The 22,390-nt window shown below is 51.7% G+C and overlaps 1 protein-coding gene across 1 annotated transcript; it reads right to left on the bottom strand.

Moving 5' to 3' along the window:
* Positions 1 to 17,660: 17,660 nt before the first annotated feature.
* Positions 17,661 to 18,741, bottom strand: PRRG3 (proline rich and Gla domain 3). Its single transcript, XM_065900722.1, has 2 exons — positions 18,583 to 18,741; positions 17,661 to 18,188 (listed from the first exon to the last, which is right to left on the bottom strand). Exons 1-2 carry the CDS (start codon positions 18,640 to 18,642, stop codon positions 17,661 to 17,663), a joined length of 588 nt encoding a protein of 195 aa, XP_065756794.1. The 5' UTR covers positions 18,643 to 18,741.
* Between the last annotated feature and the right edge of the window lie 3,649 nt (positions 18,742 to 22,390).

The raw sequence follows: 22,390 nt of genomic DNA, 5'->3' as shown, positions 1-22,390 counted from the left end.
CCCTCACCCAAATCAAACGTAGCTGAAAGGATTGGCTACAGAAGGACGGAACTCAGGGACTCATGTGATTCTCTAGAACAGTCAGGTCTTCCTCTTCTCCAAAATGGCTGCCTTTTCCCAGTATCCTTTGCAACAGTATAGCCACCATTTTTTCTAGAACATTCCCTCACTCAAATTGAATGTAGCTTAAAGGATTGGCCACAATATACTCAGATTCAATTGACTGGATTTCCTAATAACCAGGGAGCATATGAATTTCACTTGCCTTACCCTTGTCCCAGCCCTAAGATATAAATATAGATATATTTATATGTATATCTATATTTACATATTTATATATAGTTATATATAATTATTTTTATATATTTTATGTAGAAATACATAATTATATATAGAAATAGATAGATATAAAATATAGATATAGAGAGAAAATATACATATATAGATGTACATATATAAACATAAATATATTTATTCATTTATTAATAAAAGAAAGTGTCATTTCACACACCCTGGACTTTTGTACAGTAAAGTATATATGTACTCCCGAAGCAATGTGTGCTTCAGGCATTCTGGGCTCTAGGTTGAACTGCCAGCCAAATAAATAATGGCCCTGACCTCTTGCTGGACCTTGCTGTCCTCGTTTGCCTGCCTAGTGCACAGGAGCTTCGTCCTTCCCCCAAAGTCAACATCTGGCCCTGCTCGACCTACTGTCTTCAGACTAGAGCTGGTACTCCCAAACCCAACCCAGCCACCAAGTTTCAAGGGCCCCACACAGTACCACTTTCTCGGACCAGGTCGCAGGCATATTCCAAACCGCAGCAGAGCCAGCAGCCTTTAGATCCAATTTCTGTTGCTTCTGAGAAACACCCAGGGGCTGGGAACCCTGCTCCTTCATTTCTAGGGTGAAGAACAGAGGACCCAGGAACAACCATAGAGGCTATACCAAGGCTTCATGGGCACAGAACACACCAGAAAAAGGATAGGATCTCCCAACTTCTTAGGAATCACTCAACACCCATTCACTGATGTCTACCAGCTAATCCCAGGTCTCAGTTTCTTCGTCTATTCAAAATGTAGCGAGTATTTACTGAGTGTCAATATCTGGGCTAGGTTATTAAAAAGCCAGCAATGGCCAAGAGACAAGATGGCAGCAATCAAGAAACTGACCGTCTGTGTGTGGAGAGAGCATGGGGGAGGGGCAGAAAATAGTCCACCAGTGTAGATCCAGATCAAGACGTACATACTCCCAAAATGATAAAAACAGGATAACAAGACAGAAGGAAGGGATTACTTCTAGAAAAGTCAGAAACAATATTGAGGCAGAGACCTGAAAAAGAGTCCAGCCATGGAAAATCTGGGGAAAGAGCATTCCAGGCAGAGGGAGCACATTGCACAAAGGCTGTGAAGAAGAAACACTCTTGGGGTGTTATAAGGACAGGCATAAAGGCACAGTGGAGTGGGTCAGCAGGAAGTATACTGAGGAGATGACCTTGTTTGGCTCTTGTAGATCATCGCAAGGAGTTTGGATTTTACTCTAAAGGGCAGAAGGCGGCTTTGGAGGGTTAGGAGAGAGAGTTGAGTTGATTGATCTTATAAATTGAGCTTTCTGAACGTTTTGCAATAGATACACTGGTGGCTTGGATGCGGTGGGGGGGGGGATGTTGGTCACAGCCTCCTCCCTCACAGGTTACAAAATGCTCACATCATCAATCCCTTTCCCCCCAACTCGCCTGTCACTCAAACCACAAATATATGTGTAGGCACACCAAGGCACAGACACACACATGTATCACACACACATGCAAACACACATGCATGCATGCATGAGCGTCTACCTAGCCACACCCACACGTTTTCCAACACACATGCACAGGTGCAGACACCCAAGGAAAGGGACATTACAGGGGATCCTCACCTGCTGGGATCACGTGCTCTTAGCTATGCCCTTGGCTTCCAGGAACCAGCTCTTCAGCCATGGACATTTCTATGTCTTCTTTGATGTTAGGGGGTCCTCCTGTCATCATAACCAGTTGTTCACTTGTAAGCTGTGGCCAAGAATGCACAGGGAGCAGGGCACAGAGGAGACACTTGGCAAATCAGCTCTTTGAGGGGTAGCCGCTCAAGGAAGATACACCTGGACATGGGGGTGGAGCCAGACTCCCTCTCTGGGCTTAAGCCTTGGACCCAGCACCTTCTGTTCCTGCTGTATCTTGCTGGCTGGGTTCGAGGCCTTCATCCCCACTACTCTGTAAGCAACTTAGAAGTGACAAGCCTCGGAACCTTTGCCTGTGAGAACTGCCCTGGCTCTCGGGTCATCTGATTTGACCCCACTGGGGGACAAGTAGGCTCCACCCAGCATCATTTCTAGATAGAGGCAGACTAGCACAGGACTCCAGAGTCGGTCAGTGGCCAAAGCAGGGTTAGATCCCATCATGGCTTCTGCAAGGTCAGCTCTGGCTAATAATCCAGGCCACAGCACCCTTAAGAAAGCTTCTTCTGCAGAGCATCCCCCACCTTCCCCAATCCAGAGTTCCCGGACAGGGGACATGGCTTTTTGATGCCCTGGGTCAGCTTGGACAAGAGCCATGAGAACCAAAGGAGGGACGGGCAGGAGAAGAAGGACCTGCCTACGGCCACCGAAGCCCCAAGTGTCCCCAGCCCTGCCCCCCCGGTCTAAGTTCAAATTCTCCCTCAGCTTCCCTACTGATTAAACCTCTGTGAGGGTCAGGCTTATGTGTCCACTTGGCTAGCCTAAGGCCCCCAGTTATTCCATCGAGCACTAGTCTACGTGTTGTTATCAAGGCCTTTTGTAGCTGTTGTTAATATCTACAATTGGTGGACTTTAAGTAAAGGACATTATGAATCCTTGATAACGTGGGTGGGCCTCTTCCAATCAGTTGAAGGCATTAAGAGCAAAGACTGAGGTTTCCCAGAGAAGAAATTCTGCTCAAGACTGCAGCATCAACCCCTCCCCAAGATTCCAACCTGCTGAACTGCCCTGCAAATTTTGGCCTTGCTAGCCCCACAGTGGCGTGAGCCAATTTCTTAAAATAAATTTTTCTATACATACACACATATATGTGCACATTTATATACATACACATACATCCTATTGGTTCCATTTCTCTGGAGAACCCCAACTCATACAAGCACCAAAGGTGAACCCTCAGCTCTTGGGAACAGCCCCAGAGCCCCTGGGGAAGAGGAGGTTATTTGCAAAAGAAAGCAAGCACAGCTGGGACCAGGTGGGAGGGAGAGGAGGAAAGGGGGGAGGGGAAGAGGAAGGGAGGAAGGAAAGGGGCAAAGGAGAGGAAGGGGAGGGGCCGGGCTCGCTTAGAGAGGGTGGCAAGATGTGGGCTGCCCGACCCCCTCCCTGGCCCCACCTGTCCAGCTCTGGGAACAAGCTGTCCGGAGCAGAGCTGACAGAGGCCCTGCCTGCATTCCTGAGGACCCTGGGAGAAGCCCTCTCCAGCTCCAGGAGAGCAGCTGCAATGAAATCCGAGCTTTCTGGAGGGCCACCTCAGGAGCAGAGAAGTGTGGTCTGTGGGACTGGGGAGCCTGGGAAGCAGGAGCCGTGCGTCTCTGGCTGGCCAGGGTTGCCAGACTGAACAGATAAAAATATAGGATGCCAACTGAATTTCAATTTCAAATAAACAACAAATAATTTTTTAGTGTAAGTATGCAGTATTTGGGACTTACATAACACTAAAAATTTATCCATGGTTTATCTGACATTCACATTTAACTGGGTACCCTGTATTTTAGCTGGCAACCCTATGCCCTGCCCATCCTCCACATGAGTTCAAGATTTGACCTTGGGCAAGTCTTTGGACCTCAGTCTCCCCATTGGACAATGGATGGAACTTACAGTCCCTTCCCTACAGGGTGGCTGATTGTGAGAGCAGTCAAGTCGGCTGGATAGGTATGGGCATGACCTTGCACTATTGACCTCAGATCAGATGCCCCTCTGACTACCACCTGGCCTTGACCAATTTGGGGCTTCCTGGGCCCTGGGTCACCGGGTCCAGGTGTATGCAGAAGAACTGACCCCTGGTGGCAAAGGACCCCACCACCTAAAGCCAAGCAGAGGGGGTGGGGAGACTTCCTTCCCAATCCCTAGGGCCCCCAGTGCCACCCAGAAACCCTGGTATTTCACCACCTTAGCCTGTCTGCCTCTCTTGAATTGGGCACCAAGGATGGCTGGGCTGCGGGAGACTAAATTTGCTGTGTGACTTTGAACTTGCCCCTTACCATGTCTCTCTAGCATGCTGAACTTTTCTCCCCAACAGCATAATTTCCTTCTGAAATTGCCCCAAACCCTTACTCCAAACACTCCCAAAATCTCCCAGTGTCTGGTGTGACAACCTCAGGGGCCCAAAGAGCTAGAGAACCGTGGGTACAGAGTGATCTGGCAAGTCTTGCGGGGGCCAGGAGGAGGGTCCGTGGCCAAGTGTGAGTGGGGGGCTGAACAGACCTAAACCCCAGTGGAAGGATCCCAGAGAAGAGAGCCAGGGAGCCCGAGGGTTTTCCCCACATGGAGGTTAGACAGATGACTCTGGGAGTGGGGAGGAGTGGTGCAGAGAACATCTGGCTTAGATGTGTGTGTGTATATGTTTGCAGTGTTTTACATAAATGAGATCATACATCTGAGGTACGTGCTGTTCTGAAACTTACTTTTTGAAGTGAACAATGTGCCTTGGATGCCCTCTAGATTTCAACACAAACTTGCATGCAAGTTTATTCACACGCTCGTGGACATCTGGGGTGTCTAGAGCCTTTTGCTTTTATAAACAATGTAGTGGGGAACATTCCTGAACATGCCTCTTTGCACATGTGTCTACATGTTTTTGTGGAGCTGGTGCCTAGAGGTGGAAATGTGGGGTTCTAGAGCACGTGTGCTGACAATTTTGACCAATATTGACAATGTCCCCTCTGAAGAGGCTGCACCAAGGGGGACCTCACCAAGGGGAAGAAAGTGCTGGTTTCTTCACAGACTTGTCAATAGAAGATATTATGAAACTTTCTAAAAGGCATCATTGTCATGGGTGAAAAATGATCTCTATCTCATTGTTGTTTTAATTTATATTGCTTTAATTATGAATAAACCTGAGCATTTTTTCATATGTTTATTGATCTTCTGTATTTCTTTCCTCTGAACTGTCTGCTGGAGGGCTTCAATCTTTATTAAAATAGGAGCTGTTTTATTAACAGAAAGGGATGGGGGCGAAAGCTCTCCCTCCCTTCAAGCTAAGCGTCTCCAAAGAAAACATATCATCTTTTTTTCCCTAAAGGTGATGGTGAGCTTAGAGCCTTCACTGGGGACCAAACAAACCCAGTTAATTGCATGCAAGTTTGTGTTGAAATCTAGAGGGCATCCAGCCCCCTCCTCCCCACAGAGCAAGTGTTCACCTCGGGCTGTTGCCTGCCTGTCTGCCTGTCTGCCCTCGTCTGTCTTGTGTCTGTCTGTCTGTCTGTCTGTCTGCCTGCCTGCCTGACCACTTGCCTCCACCAATACCTTCCAACCACTGGCCTCTCCCAGCTGTTCAGATGGCCACGCACTCCTCAGACTCCTGACCGGCTTGAGGTCTCATAGCCATGTCTGCTACCTGCTCCCACTTCCCTTGCAAGCAGAAGAGGGAGGTAGAGGGAACCCAGGCCTGGGGTCAGTACACCTGGGAGTGTCTCCTACCTCTGACACTGGGGCATCTTAGGCAAATTGCTTCCTCTGCTCTGAGGCTGTTTCCCATCTCACATGGAAGATTGGGCTAAAATCTCGTTTCCAGTTGTTTCATGGTTTCAGGGAAGTGTGTTAGGGCTATTCCAGCCTCTCTTCACCCAGTGCAGTGCTGTTTTTTATATCACTTTCTTATGTTGGGGTTCTATGGGAGAGGCCTTTCAAAGCTAGTGGGTGCGATGGTCTGCTGCCCCCCAGCTCTGTTCACAGCACAGTCTCAGGCAGCTAGTCTCAAGCCCCAGTAAGTGAGCCTGATTTTGGCTGCAAACCCAGATCTTCCAAGCATCTGGGAGCTTCCTCTCTACTTGCTAACGAAACTTAGGAACCTGTAAACAATTCTGCTTCCTGCTTCTGGAAGCAGCTGGTACTGAGGTCATCCCTGGAGCCCCAGGGCCCTCCCCAAGACAGAGGGGAAAGGGAAGGGGGACTCACAGAGCCTGGCAGCTGTCCTTCCATTCCTTAAAAAGACAGGAAGGACAGAAAGCAAATGTCAGGGACTATAGCTGGCCCAGGGAAAGAGGGCCACCTCATGAGCAGAGAGAGGGAAATAAGTGGCAGGGCCACCTGGGGAGCCCTTAGAACCCACCCCTCCTGGGGACAGGGCCATCAGCCGGAGGCTACAGGAAGCTCCTCGCTTTCCACATGTGGGCTTCTCTCATCCAGAGTGACCACCTTGAGTCAAGGCTGCTGGGTGCCAGGTACTGGGGCTAGGGACGAGGTCTCCGTCCTCGCGGAGCTCCTGCTCTCGAGGGCACATAGAAACAGATGGGCCAGAAGTCCATGGGTCTGTGGCGACAGTAGCAGGGGATTGTTTTGTGGCGGTCCTGCCCTTAATCCTGCCACCTTCTGCTTCCCTGGGAGTGTGGTGGGTGCTCCCTAGAACTTTGCCTTCCCAGGGTACTCAGGTCGATAGAGAAGTCTTCCGTGCTTTGAGTGGAAATGCTGGTCACGCCTCCTGAACTCTGGTCCAGTCTGGGAGGGAGCAGCTCCAGCAGAAGTGAGTTAAAGACATTGACACAGCTCCAGATCTGGCTGACAAGCCTACCGGCAGAACCATGCTGCTGAGATGCTCTGGGTCGCTTCCGATCAGCTACTAAAGTTTCCCCCTGTGAAGAGCAGCTGCCCGGACAAGGCAGGGGGAGCTGCAACCACCTAGTTTAGGGTGATTGTTGCTGGCTGATGGCCTGAGGGATAACTTTGGACTGCCCCACAGGTGGGGCAAGAGCAGGACCAAGAGCGAAGCATGATGACAGGAAACCTGCCCTCTGTCCCCAGACCCCACCCCACCTCGGTGTAGCAGCTGCTGCCCCCACTGTCCCTTCTTCCTTCCTGTCTCTCCGTTGGCCCACGAATCCCTTCCACACAAAGCTGGCGGTAGATTCTGAAACCCGGAGGGCATAGGCACTTGCCTATCGGTCAGTTGTGCCTCTGGTGCAGGGAACCCTTGTCGTGGGTGGGGAAGGACCTCTCTCCTGATTCCCCAGGGATGGGATTGGATAAGTTGACCTTGCATAGTCCTCGGCTTTGCCTGCCAGGTGATTCCTCATAGAGCACTGCATCTGCTTTCAATTGTCTCCATAACCAATAACTGAAATGTGACGTGTATGTAAAATTCAAGAGAGTCGGGGGCCAAAGGAAAATGTCCAACAATAACGAAGAGGTGGAAAAAGTGCTGTAAAGGCGCAGATGCTGAGCTGCTCAAAAGCGGACGCAGCCGCAGCCCCTCTGATCTGGAGGAAGACACAGAAAGGAGAGCCCTGCGTGAGTGAGAAACAGTCCCGGTAAACTAACGACAAGCTCTCCCATCCACGAAGCCGATCCTCTTCCCAGTATCCCCCATTTTACAGATCGACAATTTGGAGCCCATGGAGGGCCGGGATGTGAGCCAGCTCACTTAGCCAGTTCAGTGGCGGGGCTTAGATGCAAACCCATGTCTTCAGACTGGCCACCCAGGGTCTTTGTGGGAACAGGAGGAGGTCTGAGGGAGGAAATGGCTCAAGAGAGTTCCAGCAAACATCCTCTAGCCCCTGACCCACTCTGCCCTGCCCTTCACTCTTGGAAGATGGGGCCAGCAGTCTGGCTGCTCTCAGCCACCCCTCCCGCCATGGCTCCTAACTTACTGGCTGTGTGGCCCTAGGCAATGTGGCTTGCTGATCCCACCTGAAAACAATGGGGAAGGGGCCATGGAATGTGAGGCACTCAGCTCCTAGCAGAGTTCGAGCTTGAAGCTGGAGCTGTGGGATTTGCACACCGTCCTCAAGACCATCCTGCTTGTTCGTTTCAAAGGATGAACTGTCCACTGCTGGCAGAGCTGGTGGCCCTCGAGCTTGGGCCCCGGCTTCAGTTCTATCAGTGACCTATCTCTGCATCCTCCTGGGCCTTCGGCTACTCCCCTCACGAGGGTGACTCTCTTCAGCCCAGAAACATTGCCGCATCTTTCTCAGCTCTAGGATAGCAGTTCCATGAGGGCAGAGACCTTGTGGGCTTTGCTCACCTCTCTCTGTCGCCCCTGCACTTAGTGCACTGCCTGACTCGTGGTAGGAACTCATCAACTGTTGAACAAAAATGACCTGAATGGTAAACTAACAAACAAACATAAAAAATCCCAACTGTCCTCCCATGGTGTTTGGTCTCCCTCATGCCACTGTCCTCCCATGGGGTTTGGTCTCACTCATGCTAATGTCCTTTCTCAACTCCTGGAAAGTGTTGCCCCCACCACAGACTCTGTCTCCACTCTCGTACCTCCCAGATATTCCTCTCCTCATTCGAGTCTGGCTTACTACTCAACTGAAAGTGCCCCAGGCCAAGGTCACCAATGACCTCCTAGCATCTCGATCCAATGGACCCACCTCACTCATCTTACTTGATTTCCTGGATGCATTTCATATCATTGTCTCGTCTCTTCTGCTAGAAACCCTCTCCTCCCCCGCTTTCCAGGACTCTATACTCCAGTGGGTTCCCCCTGCCTGTCTGTCAACTCTCGTGGCCCATTGGGCCCATACCCAGACTTCATTTAGCATCTTTGTGGTAACACAAATGACTCTGCTATCTGCTGCTTCACCCTAGTCCTCCCTCTTTAGTCCCCCTCAGACACACTCCACACCACGTACTCAACATCCTCCCCGCAGCCTACTCTTCCTCCAGGGGAAGTGAACCTATTCTACCTTCGTGGGAAATGGTCCCACCATCTAACGCACTGTCTGAGCCCCCAAAGCTGAGAGTCATGTGGGACTCCTCCCAACCCCCTCCCAACCCAGTCAGTGACTATGCATGGTTCTGTTCCTTCTGTGATGGTTAATCTTTTGTGTCAACTTGACTGGACTACAGGGTGCCCCGATATTTAGCTAAACACGATTTCTGGATGTGTCTGTGATGGTGCTCTGGGTGATATCAACATCTGAATTGGTGAACTGAGTAATGCACATGGCCTTCCCCAATGTAAGTGGGCATCGTACAATCCATTAAGGACGATGAATAGAACCAAAAGGCAGAAGAAGGGGAAATTTGCTTCCTCTGCCCCTCTCTCTGACTACTTCAGCTGGTACATTGATCTTCCCCTGCCTTTGAACTGGAACTCACACCACTGGCTTTCCTGGGACTCCAGCTAGCAGAGGGCATATTGTGGGACTTCCCAGCCTCCATAATTGCAATTGCCTGAGGCGATTCCTTACAATACATCAATCTCTTTCTATATCTATCTCTATATCTATATAGAGATAGATATCTATAGAGATATATATTTATATCTCTATATCTATCAATATATCTCACATGGGCTCTGTGTCTGGAGAACCCTCATACAGCCTCCTAAACATGTAATTCAGTGTTTGAAGAAACATCTTCTCCGTGGTTTACTTCTGTCCGTCTCCTCTCTCACCAACCTAGCCAATCCCATCACCATCTCTCGCCTGGATGACTGCCATAGCCTCCTACCTTATCTCTTGGATCGTGTTGAGCCCGCTCTCCATACAGCAGGCAGAGAGATTGTTGCCAATATAATAATAGGCGTGGTCATGGCCTCTTGCTCCCACTCTCATTAAAGACTACAATACTGAGTGTGGCTTGGGGAGCCCTACATGGACTGACTTCCCTCTACCTTTTGCAGTCTCATCTGGCACAAGTCTTTCCCCTTCTGCTACCCTGGCTTCTCCTGTTGCCTTAAAAACATGATGGCCTTGCTGGCCTCCAGGTCTCTTCACATGTTCTCCCTCTGCCTGGTTTAATTGTCTTCTATTCTTTTTGCCTGACTGATTCCTACTCATCCTTCAAGCTTTAGATTGGATATGGCTTCTTCAGGAAGGCTTTCTCTGGCAGCCCCCGCCTCCAACCTAGCAGAAAGTTCCACATGCTCTGTGGCTATGGCTTGTCTCATGCCTCCCCGACCAAGCTAGGCCCAGAGCTCCAAACAGGTAGGGCCCTTCCGGAGCCCCATGGCATGGGTGGAAGCAGGGACACCCCCAGGTTGGGGGACACAGTGCTCTGCCAGCACCCCTCCCTCTATGCCCGGCCAGCCCCAGGACTCTGGGATGCTGGCATCAACCAGCCCACCCACTGTGCTTCTGTGATTAAGTGTAGCCAGCCTGATATGAACGTTACCCAGCCTCTATAGCCTCTATTTTTATAGCACATGAAGCCCGGTGAAACTGAATCCATCACACAGTTTGAGCTCTTCAGAGAAATTGTTGAAAGCCACTGTTACTGGAGCTGCTAGGCTTGTGATTCATGAAAACAACATGTTTTGTCTATTAAAAAAATTTGAGAGGGCACAAATATTTTGTCTATGCTTCAGGCTTTGGGTTCTCCCATCACTCTCCACAGAGAGACCCTGGGAAAACCATTCTGAAGCCCACTTCGCCTCTCCCAACCCCACCTGCCCTGTGGGGGCCTTCAGCAGCTGTCCCAGGCCCATCCATCTGTGGCAAGTAAGAATCGAATGGCAAGGTGCCCCTGTCTTTGTCGGCATCTCAGAGAAGTCATGATGTCCACCCCCAAGCTTTTCCAGAGTGTGTATGATGTGCTCAGGGTTGGGAGAAGGGGCAACAAAGACTCCCCCTGCCATGAATAGAGTGGTATGGGCTGAACTGTGTCTCCCCTCCACAAGTTCATATGTTGAAATACTGACCTCCAGTACCTCAGAATGCGATTATATTGAGAGGCAGGGTCTTTAAAGAGGTTATTAAGGTTAATGAGGTCAATAGGGTGGTCCCTGATCCAATATGACTGGTATCCTTATAAGAAGAGGAGATTAAGATACAGACATGTACACAGGGAAGACCACATGAAAACACAGGGAGAAGACGGCCATCTACAAGCCAAGGAGAGAGGCCTCAGGAGAAACCAACCCTGCTGACACCTTGATCTCAGACTTCCAGCCTCTAGAAATGGGAAACAATACACTTCTGTCATTTAAGCCATCCAGTCTGCAAACTAACACAAGGAGCTTGGGTTATGACTGGAGAATAAATCAGTCAACACATTTTATTTAATTGAACACTGACTGTGAGGCAGGCACTGTGCTTAGTTCTGGGGAAGAAGTGGTGAGGAAAAAAAAGTTATACATGGTCTCTGCCCTTGTGGAATTAACAGTTGGGCAGGAAGCGGCGGGGGGTGTGCTGGGAGGATGAACAGTCAGCAAGAAAACAAAAGCAAAGTGATCTCCAAAGGAGACCAGCCATGCCATATGAGTGGCCTGCGCTGGGACAATCTGGACAGACTGGGGTTCACAGGATGAGGCCGGCAATTCTTCCCTGGGAGGCCTTGGTCGAATGGCATGCCTTTCGGGCCTTGCTTCCCTCAGATGTCACGGGTTTATTGGGAGGATCATCTCAGTTAATGCATCTACAGGGCCTGGCGTACACTAAGTGCTCAATAAATTCTGGCTTTGATCATTTCCAAGCACAGCTCGTGGCTCCTCTCCACTGCCCTTCAGTCCCTTCATTCTGTGAGATCTCAAGCCAGCTGCTGTAAGGGTGTGGCCATGGTACAGGATGGGGTCTGGGGGAAGGGTGAAAAGAGGGGTCCCACCTTCCCAAGACCTCATGTATTAGCTTCCCTTGCATGGACTAGGCTGGGACCCGAGGTGGCTGCCTAGAGTGCTAGTTTCTAACAAAAAGAGCCTAAAGTTCAAAACCTATGTTCATAACATGATCCCATCTGTGTGCTGGAGTCTGCCTGAAGAGTCTTCATTTGACTTTCCAGCATCTCCAGAAGCTTGGCATCACTCAATAAGCCAGCTCGGGATAAGAACAGAACCTAAGGCCTCTGGCTGTCATTCTTGGCATCGAGCCTCCACGTTCAATCCTTGAAAGAGGCCCTGAATTTCACTGCCATTGTCTCATCACTGCCATGACTTTTCCTATTAAAGGGTGGATTACTTTCATTACTGGGGATGGGCACAACTTTCACCAACGACTTCCCATGGCCATACCTCACTCCACACCAACAGCTGGGAGTGCTCGGGGCTAAGACCACACTTCCTCCAAGGGGAGGCTAAGGCATCATTGCCCTCTGGACAGTCTTGTGTACTCCTGCCATCCTCAGAATTCAGGAAGCTGAGCCAGGGCAAAACCTGAGTATTATGTCCCCCCTATGTAGGGCACAGAGAAATTTCTCCTTTCCACCCCTCCCCCCAGCGCTGAAACCAAGCAGGACATCTTTTCTAGTAAAGGACACCTCTATTAGTAACCAGGGATCAGGTGACAGGGAACTTGTTAACATGATTTGTGACAGACCTTACTAACCTCATCCCAGTGGAATGGGTCAGCAGATCATCTTACACGTATGGGTCAAACTTTAGGAACCAGGACTTCTCTGCTTCCTGCTTCTAAACTGGTTTGGGCTGTTTCCTTATCTACAGCCTGACTTTTGGAGAAACAAGTTTGGCCCACAACCATCCATGCCCCATGGAAGTTTGAGAGTCAGCAGGGATCCAAGATGGGTGAGGACAGAACACAAATGAATACCATTTGCTCTTTATTATTATTCATTATCTTCTGGTACAGAAAGAGACAAACTTAACAGCTAAACCCAACAATTACAAAAAGAGAGAGAGAGAAAGAAATCAGAAGTACGTTTGTTTGTTGCCCCCAGGCTCCAGTGAAATGCTGACATATTACTGAATGTACAGATTTCCCAGCCGACATGGGTCAACACACGAATTACGAGCACAGTTTAAAGTGGTACCAAAATCAATCCATTTCACAGTAATCTCGTCTATAAGCTCAGTTGCACATATCAGGGTTTCCACTGTCACAAATTCACGACCACAGAGTGAAAGAGCAGGTGTGTTCAGGCCTGGGAAAGTGGCATCCGTAAGGGGAGACAGATTGGGAGGCATAAGCAGCTGTGGGATTTGTCCCAATCTTGAATATCTGTGTTAATACTTGGGCTGGGGGCGGGCGAGGGGCAGGCACTGGGCAACGGTCACATAGCTCGGTACAGTGGGACAACTGTTGAGGCACTGAGCCCGAGGGGGTGTGCTGCGCTGTTAGGATATCTTTGTCAGGAAAATTCTTGCTCCAGAGAGACTCACCGCCCACAGCCTGTGAAAGGAAAAGCTCGATATGTTTGAATATTTGGGGGCGAATGATTGGAGCGGCCGGTCTTATAGCGAAACATCTGCTTTACAGACTATTTAGCAAAGATATACAGTTATATTACTTTAAACTGCAGTTTAGTTCACAAACTATTTTATTCATAGAGCAAATAAAGGAGGAGGATGAAGAGCTGCCATACCCAACATTCCCACGGTAGACAGAGAACCAGAGATCATCCCGTACACGAAGAGCCCGACAGATGAGAACTGCCGAAGGCACGGTGAAGGGATCCGTAATACCTTGAGCCTTTTATTTGAAAAAGGTACTCATTTTACACTAGATCCCTCTTCCACATATGACCCTGAAAACTACCTGAAGGGAAGAATCTCTTGAATATTTCTACGGAGTGAGAATCGCAGATACCATGAATTATCTCAAGTTGTGATTTTCTCTAAGTTTTGAATTAGTGGGCTTTGAATGAATGGGCTTTTACCACAGTTGCAGGCAGTCTGATTAAAGTACTTTTAAATTAGCTAATTATACTGATTAGTACGAGTAGATTTCAGTGGGGAGGATGTGCTTGGTTCTGAATCGGTGCCATCCTGAGATGGAGCTGCGCTCTTGTCAAGCTGAAAAGCAGCTTAGACAGCAGCTTGGTTGCCCAGCTCTCCATCTCAGCCTTGAACGTGAGGGCACACGCATGACACATAGCACACACACGCACACTCCTAGAAACAGACAGTGTAGGTGAGAGAGTTAAGAGAGTCTCTCTTAATAATCTCCCTCTCTCCCTCCCTCCCCCCCCCCCGACAAAGGAACAATCTAGAGGCAGTGTTGTTTTCAGTTCTTCTTGTGGGATGCCATTTGGTTGTGAAAAGATCAACCCCCCCAGCCAGAGAAGAACCACGTGGCCCCAACTCCTTAGCAAAAAGATGCTTTCCTGACCCGGATCCGTCATCTTCAAGCTACCAAAAACACAAAGTCCAACAAATTGGGCGGATTCCTATTTTCCGAAGCGCCCTAAGGAATTCACACTAGTGGCAGCGTTGCGTGTCCGTCAGCCAGGGCGCGTCACAGCTGTGCAGGGCTGCACGCACTGGGCACCTGCGCACTCCACTTCCTGTCGTGCTTTTGTTTTGAAAACCCCCTGGTGATGGGGAGTAGCAGGGGAGGGACAAGATTGTGATGCTTGTTTGAAAAAGTCTTTAAAAGATTTTGGTTGAAAACATGTGACAGTCACATTCCAAGGAATTTGTCAAAGGCTTTTCTATTTTCTTTTAAGTGAAAATTATCTAAATAACCAGCCCTGCCGTTCCCAAAGTCAACAGTCACACATCTTTCCACCAAAAATAAAAAACAAAAAGGTCCAGGAGTGCTCAGATTTCCTTCAGCTGCTGATACCCACAGAACAGAAGCCAAGGCTGGGGGCACTGCTCCAAAAGGGCGTGTGAGCGGGGTGCGGGGGGGTCCCACAGTGGGACTCGTGACCTGGCGGGCTTGCTCCAACAGCTAATCTTGGCTTTCCTGACTCAGGGTCCTGTCCTCAGGCTGCCTAGCCCTGGGAGGTGACATTCCTCCCTTCAGACCGGAACCCTCCTGGTACAAATATAGCCACACGCCAGCTATTGTTTCAGATAAGCATGTGAGAAAAGGCAACGTTCACACGTGTATACACACACACACACACACACACACACACACGCAAAGTCCAAAAACAATGAAAATGTGGCTACTGCAGATTAAGCGCTGTATCAAATCAAGAACCATACAAAGACAGAGTTTGAAAAGATATGTACAGGGCATTCGTAAAAGCCAAATGTGCACCGCGAGGAGTTATGACCATGGTGTACTGTACAATCTTTTTTTCTATGATATACTGCGAAAAACGTCCCAGAGACCACGGTGGCAACCCCACGTGGAAGAACGCTGCAAAGCACCTGAACCGGAGAGCTCGGCGCCTGCAGGATGCAGGCCGCCCTCCAACGGGCCGGGCTCCTGCATCCCACCCGCTCCCACCTCCAGCCAGCTGCAAACAGCAAGCAGCTCAGCAGAGAGGGGCTCGACGGGGGCCAAAGGGAGCAGGCAGTCCCGGGCAACCTCCCTCTGGCTCTGGTGAGTGGGGCCCATGCCCGGCTCTCTCCCGTGCTCCCGGGTCACACGCAGGCACGGCCCCCGAGGAAAGGCTGGGATGGCAGGGACCGGCCCCGGAGCCTCAGGCTGCCCCGGGTCCTCCAACATGGCTGAATAGGACGGACCCCAGCATCCCTCATGGACAAAGCAGGGGCTTTCTAGGCCCCAAATGCCTTTGTGAGAAAGGGCAGGATTGCGGTGCTGGAGGCCCAGAGGGAGGAAAAGAGGAAGGAAGGAAAGGTGGAATGCCACCTGGTCAGCACCTCTGGCATCAGGGAGCTCTCGGGGAAGGGAAGCAGGGGTGCGGAACGGTCCAACTCGCAGGAGACTGACTCCCCAGGTTGAGACTCGACTTCAGAGTCCTACAAAGGCCTCCCCTGGAACTGGTCCCTTATAACCTACATATTTCTAGAAGAATCTTCCTAAGGGCGAACTGCACTGGCCTCCCGGTGTCTCAAGCACTACACAGGCATTAGCTCAGTCAGCCTCCAGGAGGCCTGTGAGGTAGGGGTAAGGATGGAAAACCCCGGCCACAGGGTTGTGTCGTCTAAGCCGGTGGCCTCGCTGGGGTAAGAACACTAAGCCTCCTCGTTTGAAGCATGTTCCTGGGTGAGTGCCCAGGACTGGAGGGGCCTCCAGAAGTCATCTGCGGCCTCTAGGCAGGGCCGCATTCAAAGAGCAAGGCCTGAGGCCTGCCTTGGAGAGCGGTTTAGACAGAGAGAAGCTTGTCTTCTCAGTGGGTTTTAAACTGCTGTGGTTGCCAATAGACCCTGGCTGTGCACTTTTTGGGGCCCCACAAAAATTTGCTACATTTTTTAAAGCACCACAGAGGAAAAATGGTTTGGTGCTGAGGCCAGGAGGATGAAGATGGAGGGGTAGGGAGGCAGTATTGACGGTGTCTGTTGCGCGGTCACTGACAGTTAAAGGGCGGGTCACCTCTGCCCCGCTGCGGCCCGAAGCCTCACTGAAATGGAGAGGTGGGCAGCTCCTGGGCCACAGAAAGGGGTTACTAACAGTGGACCAGCATCTGCTAATGACAGAGCAAATCACTGATGGGCCGTCAACCCCAGGTCACGAGCTTCCCCATCTCCCCCACAGAGAAATTTCTAAAAAGGGACACTTTGGGATCTTCTCCCCAGGCGGGCACCATCATTAGGAAGGAATCAGCCATCTGAAATTCAAGTTCATCTCAACACACCCACTCACGAAAAGGGCAGTAGCCTAAAAGTTCACAGCCAGAGAGCACAGTGCTGAGGAAGCCCAGTTTGTGGGTTAAATCATCCTACGGGCCAACCTCACAAGGAGAAAACTTCAGCTCTCTGCCCTAGCCTGGACCCCGCCCGTTCAAAGGCCACGGGCTCCACAGGCAGGGTCAGCAGCGTCCGTTTTCCCGAGGCTCTGATAGGGCTCGTGCCAATGGGTAGCGGCTTTAACACAGCTGGTACACGTGCCCGGAGAGCCAGGGTCTAGGGGAGGCCAAGCACAGTAGGATCAGAGCTGCCCTCCAGATGGCAACGTCCCCAGTCTGAAGGAGGCAGCTCTGTCGGCCAGGCCCTGTCCCTCGTCCTTCACACACCCCGTCGTCCTTCCAGGTGACTCCAGACATTCCTTTGAACCTGGTCGGGAGTGTGGGGTGAGTGTCGGGGGAGGGGAGTGTCACAGATGACCTGCGTGACTGATTTCCCTTGAACCCCTATGAGTGAGTGGCCCGGGTGATATCGTTTTGTTTTATTGTGTTCGTTGCGTTATTACTCTTTTTGTTTCTGTTCTGTCCTTGTCCTTGCCAAACGTGAGCAAGGACAGAAAGCACAGGGCTAGTGAGGGAAAAGGGCGCTGAAGGGCTGGCTTCTCTCCCTCATCTCTGTGGCGAGGCTTCAGACAAACAGGTCTTTGGCCAGCTGCGTGGCCCCCGGGCCCGAGCCTGTGGACGTTCTGGCCACAATCAATTCAATGGGGTGATTCCTTTGGCATAAGAGAAGCCAGTCCCTGACAGGAGGACAGGACGGCAGGGGCGTGAGGGCTTCTGGAGGAGCTGGGCTCTCTGGCCTGCGGCTCTCCCCAGAGGTGATACATATGCATATGATCCCTACCCCCTCCACCTGTCTTTGACAACCGACTTCCTAGAAATCCACGGATAGGGAATTATTTGGCAACAAGGAGGCTAAGGCTGTTTTGTGGTGGCACAGTCTTAAAAAAGTTAAAAAGAAAACAGGAGGCCCCTGAACGAGACTTTCACACTGGACAGGACACGAGTCCTACTACTTGTCTGAGTCAGGGTTGGCGGCCACTATCTCCTCATACTTTGGGGGCGGGTCACTGTAAGAGACGCTCGCTTCCTCACTGCTGCTCTCCTGGGGAGCAGTCACCTCCTCATAGGACGGGGGAGGGGTGGCACTGGACAGCCTGGAGAGAGACAGCTCAGGAAGGTAGAGGGTGCTCTCGAGGCGGACCGTGGTTCTACACCCGCGACTAGGCCCCAGCACCACCTGCGGGGGGCTCCCTGTCTCCCGGTGCCCAGAGGCCTCCCCCTGGCTGTGCACGGTGCCCCGGTAGACCATGACCCGGGGCAGGCTGTGCCCCGCGCGACTCGCTAAGTACCGGTTCTGAGCATATGAGGGGTGATGCCGGGTGGCCTTCTGCAGCTGACACCTCCAGATGATGAACAAGGCAATGACGATCAGCAACGCCACCCCCAGAAGGGGCACCACCACGTACATGGCATCTGAGCTCTGCGCAGGGTCTCGGACTGAATAGACTGCATTCGGGTACCCTTTCCAGAACTCCATCTGCAAACGAAGGAGGAAGGCGGCTGACACTTACACGTAAGCTCTCGTATCCCAGATGGAGCTCAGAGCCCTTCAGCAGGTCTGGGTTTACGTTCAGCGGGGTCTGCGGCTGCCCCCGCCCTGCCCTGTCTGACTAGCCTCTGAGAGCCATCAAAGAGGCTGTGGAATGCCCCGAGGACAAAGGACACCACTCACGAGTCAGGAGGCCCCCAGAGTCAGGCAGATGGGACTCTAAGGACGGGTGATCTGTTCTTCGGTGGTCCCAGTGGCCCTGGCCTGGACTCGGCTGGATTCCCTTCATCGCTTCCAATTCGTCTGAGATCCCCAGGGCCCACTCTGCTTAATCCTGAGGCTATATCTGTGCTCCCGGCACCCAGCCCCAGGTGGTACATGCCGTTTTCTCCTTGTCCTCAAACACCTCCTTGACCTCCTCGTAGCTGCAGATCTCCTCCATGCACTCCCGCTCGATGGTCCCCTGGCGCAGCTCCTCCAGGAATTCATTGGCACGAGGGAACCGTTTCAGGACCGAATGGGCATTCTTGGCCTCCAGAAACACTGAGGAGAGAGTCACACTGAGGTCTGGAATGCGGAGGGGCCCAGAGGCTCCTGCCGACCAGACTCAGCCCAGGCACAGAGCCAGCAGGCAGGACACCACCCCAGACACGTAAAAGGGATGGAAGGGCTGACTTTCTGTGATGCCACAGTGTATCTCTCTAGAATACCATGGACCCAACAAGACTCTGGAGGAGAATGGGGCCCTTCTGAGAGTGAAGTGCATGTTGCATGGGAACCATGGACATGACAGATTTTGAGTGTTTCAGTGAAAAAGTACCTAGTATCTTCTGCCTTGCCTCAAAAAGAGACAATCAGGGCCCTTATCATAAGAATGTATTCCCCTTTGAGGCTGACGCTGTAACCAACACCAAAGAGCCCCAGAAGACGCTGCCAGGGTGGTGTCCCTCCACCTGAATGGACACCTGTGCCGTCAGGTGGCCCGGCATCGATAGTCTTGCCCCAGACAGTCTGGTACAAACCCAGGCTGCGGTAGATCGGAAGACTGGACGCACGTGAACCGGAGAGTGCCTCTGGGAAGGGGGGTAGCAGGGTCTAGATGGAGAATCTAGGCTTTTGGAGACTGGGCACAGATGCATCCATCAAAAATGTCATGGAGTGGGAACCGTATCTACTTATTCTCAAGGGGAACCCCAGCTCCAGCTGAGCCGACTGGCACCCCTATAAGCCTGAGCTGAGACTTCAGAGGATGAAAGAAGAGGTGACATCTGCTCCTGGTACTCCCCTCGAGGTGGGACTTCCTAGTCCTCATGTCAAGCAGCCCCTCTTGGTGCCCAGGCAGGCACCCCCTCCCCAGGCTCCATGGCCTGCCATATTAGTTTCTCTCAGAGTGGCCTGGGGAGCTGCGCATCTCCAAGGGAGCACGTGCTCCAGAAGGGAGCCAAAGAGTTGAGAGGGTAAAGATGTGAGCCAGCCAGTTGGACAGGGGCCACAGGAAAACCCCCAGGGAGAGGAAAGCTGGAAAGGGCTTGATAGTTAGACTTGCCCCTTTCCCATGAGCCCCTAGGCATGGCTCTTCTCCCCGTCAGCCTGGGCCCGGAAAAACTCACCTGCCATGGTGCTCCCTCAGATCCAGTGTCTCACTTCCCTGACAAAGGAGAAAAGCAGAGTCATGGTGAAATCACACCCCGAAACCTACAGGGCACCCTCTTGGTCCTGGGATGTGACTCCCACCCACACTGGCCGGGTCAAAGGGCAAAGCAGCACCCCATGGGGCACATCACCCTCTGCGCAGCCACTTACAGCCCTGCCGCTCTCATCCTTTTCCAAGAACACGCTCAGAGAGTCTAGACCTAAGGGTTGAGGGTTTCTTTTCAAAAAAGAAAAACTCCTACAGGCTGAGGTTCCGCCTTCCTCACTCTCCTCGATGAATCTCTGCACTTTTGAGCTGGAAAAGACCTCAGAGACAAGGGGCAACAACAACCATCTCCAAAGTTACGGCCCAAGCCCAGATGACCTGCTGTGTTCGTCTTCCACAGACAGGGTGGCGAGGATCTCCTGAAACAGACTCATCTCTCTTCTCTTCGCATTAAGTAACACGGCAGCAACGTACACTCCCACTCATACACATATTCCAGAGCACTGGCCAAGCCGTCCACATCTGGGATCAATCACCCCACTGCTCCCCTCCCAAGCAGAAGCTCTGGTTTTATGACTAACTGGACGTAAGACACAGGAACGGTGTAACCCTTTTTGCCTAGGCTGCCAGGAAGTTCAGTATTAACATTAACCGTGAAGGACAGGCGCCCTGGAAGCCCAGCTGTTAAACACTTATGCGTTCTCCCCTGTGACACAGTATCCACTTTTCTACTTACGTTTTCAATCTTATGTATATTTAAACTCTACCCTCTAATCCTTTTGGCAAACAGGTAGAATAGTAATCATACATAAAATTAAAACTCAAGGAAAACTAGCAAATGTAACATCTGTCTATGGAAACACTGTGTTAAGGGAGCCTTCCTCTTTTGCACCCTACAACAATCCCACCCAAAACTATCAGCGTGGGAATTTGTCAACAGATGGGCCTGCCATTGTGAGAAAAGTTGACCCCAAGTGTTTGCTTATAAGAGAGAAGATGTAATATTATCTCAAAATCCTGCTTCTATTATGGCTCTCTGAGGTTCCCCTAAGGCCAATGCCAGTCACGTGTCTAGGGTGTGGGTGTGGCATGCCTGACAGCAAGGTTTTTGACTGAAGAAAAATGGAGCTGTTGTGTCAGGGTTTGAAAAGAAGGAGCAAAGGCTTTAATAAGAAGTGATGACAGAAAAATACATGTCTCATTGCTTATCAATGAGAACTGCATTTAGATTTTTTCTGTGGAGAAATTACGTAACAGCTTCCATATAGCTATGTCTTATCCCAAACACACCCAACTGTGGTGCATGCACACCCACACGTATCATAGGCCAGACTGTGTTATCCTGACACCTGCATAAGTCATTAGTTCATTTTTAAGCTTCAGACATGCCAGGAACTCCTCCAAACAGCTCCCAGGCATGGCCCACTCCATTAACAATTCTGTGGCCACCCTCACTACTGCTGCTGCCCTAAGGCCTCCTCCCCCTCCTTCCCCAAAATTTAGCGCCTGCTTCTTCCCCTATAAATACACCATCAATAGGCCGTTACTATGGCAACAGTGAGGAAGCGCGAGGGCTCCACGACAGAGAATACTGCTGCAGTCACGCATGTATATGTCCCTCCTGCCCCTGGTGGATACTGTAAGGCTGAGTGGAGGCCGGAGGAATTTTTAACCCACTCCCCACAGGAACACAGCTGAATCCTGACGGCCTGGAAAGGAAGGAAGGCAGGGACTGGCCACCACAAAGACCTTCCTTAACCCCCACCCCCACCCCCGCCAGGCTGCAGCTGACCCGTCCCACCACTCTGGGACATCACTCCCAAAGTCCCTCGCATGGGGACTGGCAGCCATCTGAGCATCTAGTGTCCCGAGACGTGGCCTCAAAAACGTTTCTCCAAATCCCAGCCCTTTTCATTTCCCTCACTCAGAACTGATCACTAGGAAAGGCTTCTGTGATCTCCAAATCTCATGACTCATCAACCCACCCGATGACACGGTACTCCCAAATTACGCTCCAACTCAAACTCTGGGCCCTCCTCGTCCCCCTTCCACTCATGCCAGCCCTGAAAGTGCCCGTGCTTGCCCACCGTCGCCCGCCATCAGTGCCCGCCACCAGTGCCCGCCACCAGAGCCCTGCCCAAGAACTCCTGCTTCTGGCCCAGCAACTGGGTCTGCTGGTGAACCCCCAGCGCCCTGGCCCGACCGGGCCTCCAGATCCTCCCCCAACAGGGCCCAGAGCCCAGCTCAGTGGCCCTGGACGCGGCACCGTGCCCTCGGGGCTGGGGCGCCCAACCCCAGCGGCCTCACCGTTCTCCGGGCCCAGGAGGCGGCAGCCCTGTTTGCGCACGCAGCCCGCCACCTCGCTGCTGCGCCTCTTCCAGCAGGGCCCCTGTCCCCGCCCACCTGCTCCCCGTCGGCCAAGCCCCCCGGCCCGGCCCAGCCGTCTCCTCCCACCCTCCCTCCCCGCCCCGCTGCCCTCCCACCGCCCCGGGCGCCCCGTGGCTCAGCCCGGCCCGGGCCGAAATGCGCCTGGAGCTCCCGCCCCTCGCAG

The sequence above is a fragment of the Phocoena phocoena genome, chromosome X (genome assembly GCF_963924675.1).
Source record: "Phocoena phocoena chromosome X, mPhoPho1.1, whole genome shotgun sequence".
Classification (NCBI taxonomy): Eukaryota; Metazoa; Chordata; class Mammalia; order Artiodactyla; family Phocoenidae; genus Phocoena; species Phocoena phocoena.
Note: the sequence above shows the minus strand (reverse complement) of the source record. Positions and strands in the feature narration are given on the sequence as shown.

Bases quoted from the DNA above. Each gene is read 5' to 3' on its own strand.
- PRRG3 (XM_065900722.1), bottom strand. From the start codon at position 18,642: ATGGAGGAGATCTGCAGCTACGAGGAGGTCAAGGAGGTGTTTGAGGAC. The intron at 18,189-18,582 runs GCATGTACCACC...CTTCGTTTGCAG, and splicing joins TTGAGGACAAGGAGAAAACG to ATGGAGTTCTGGAAAGGGTA.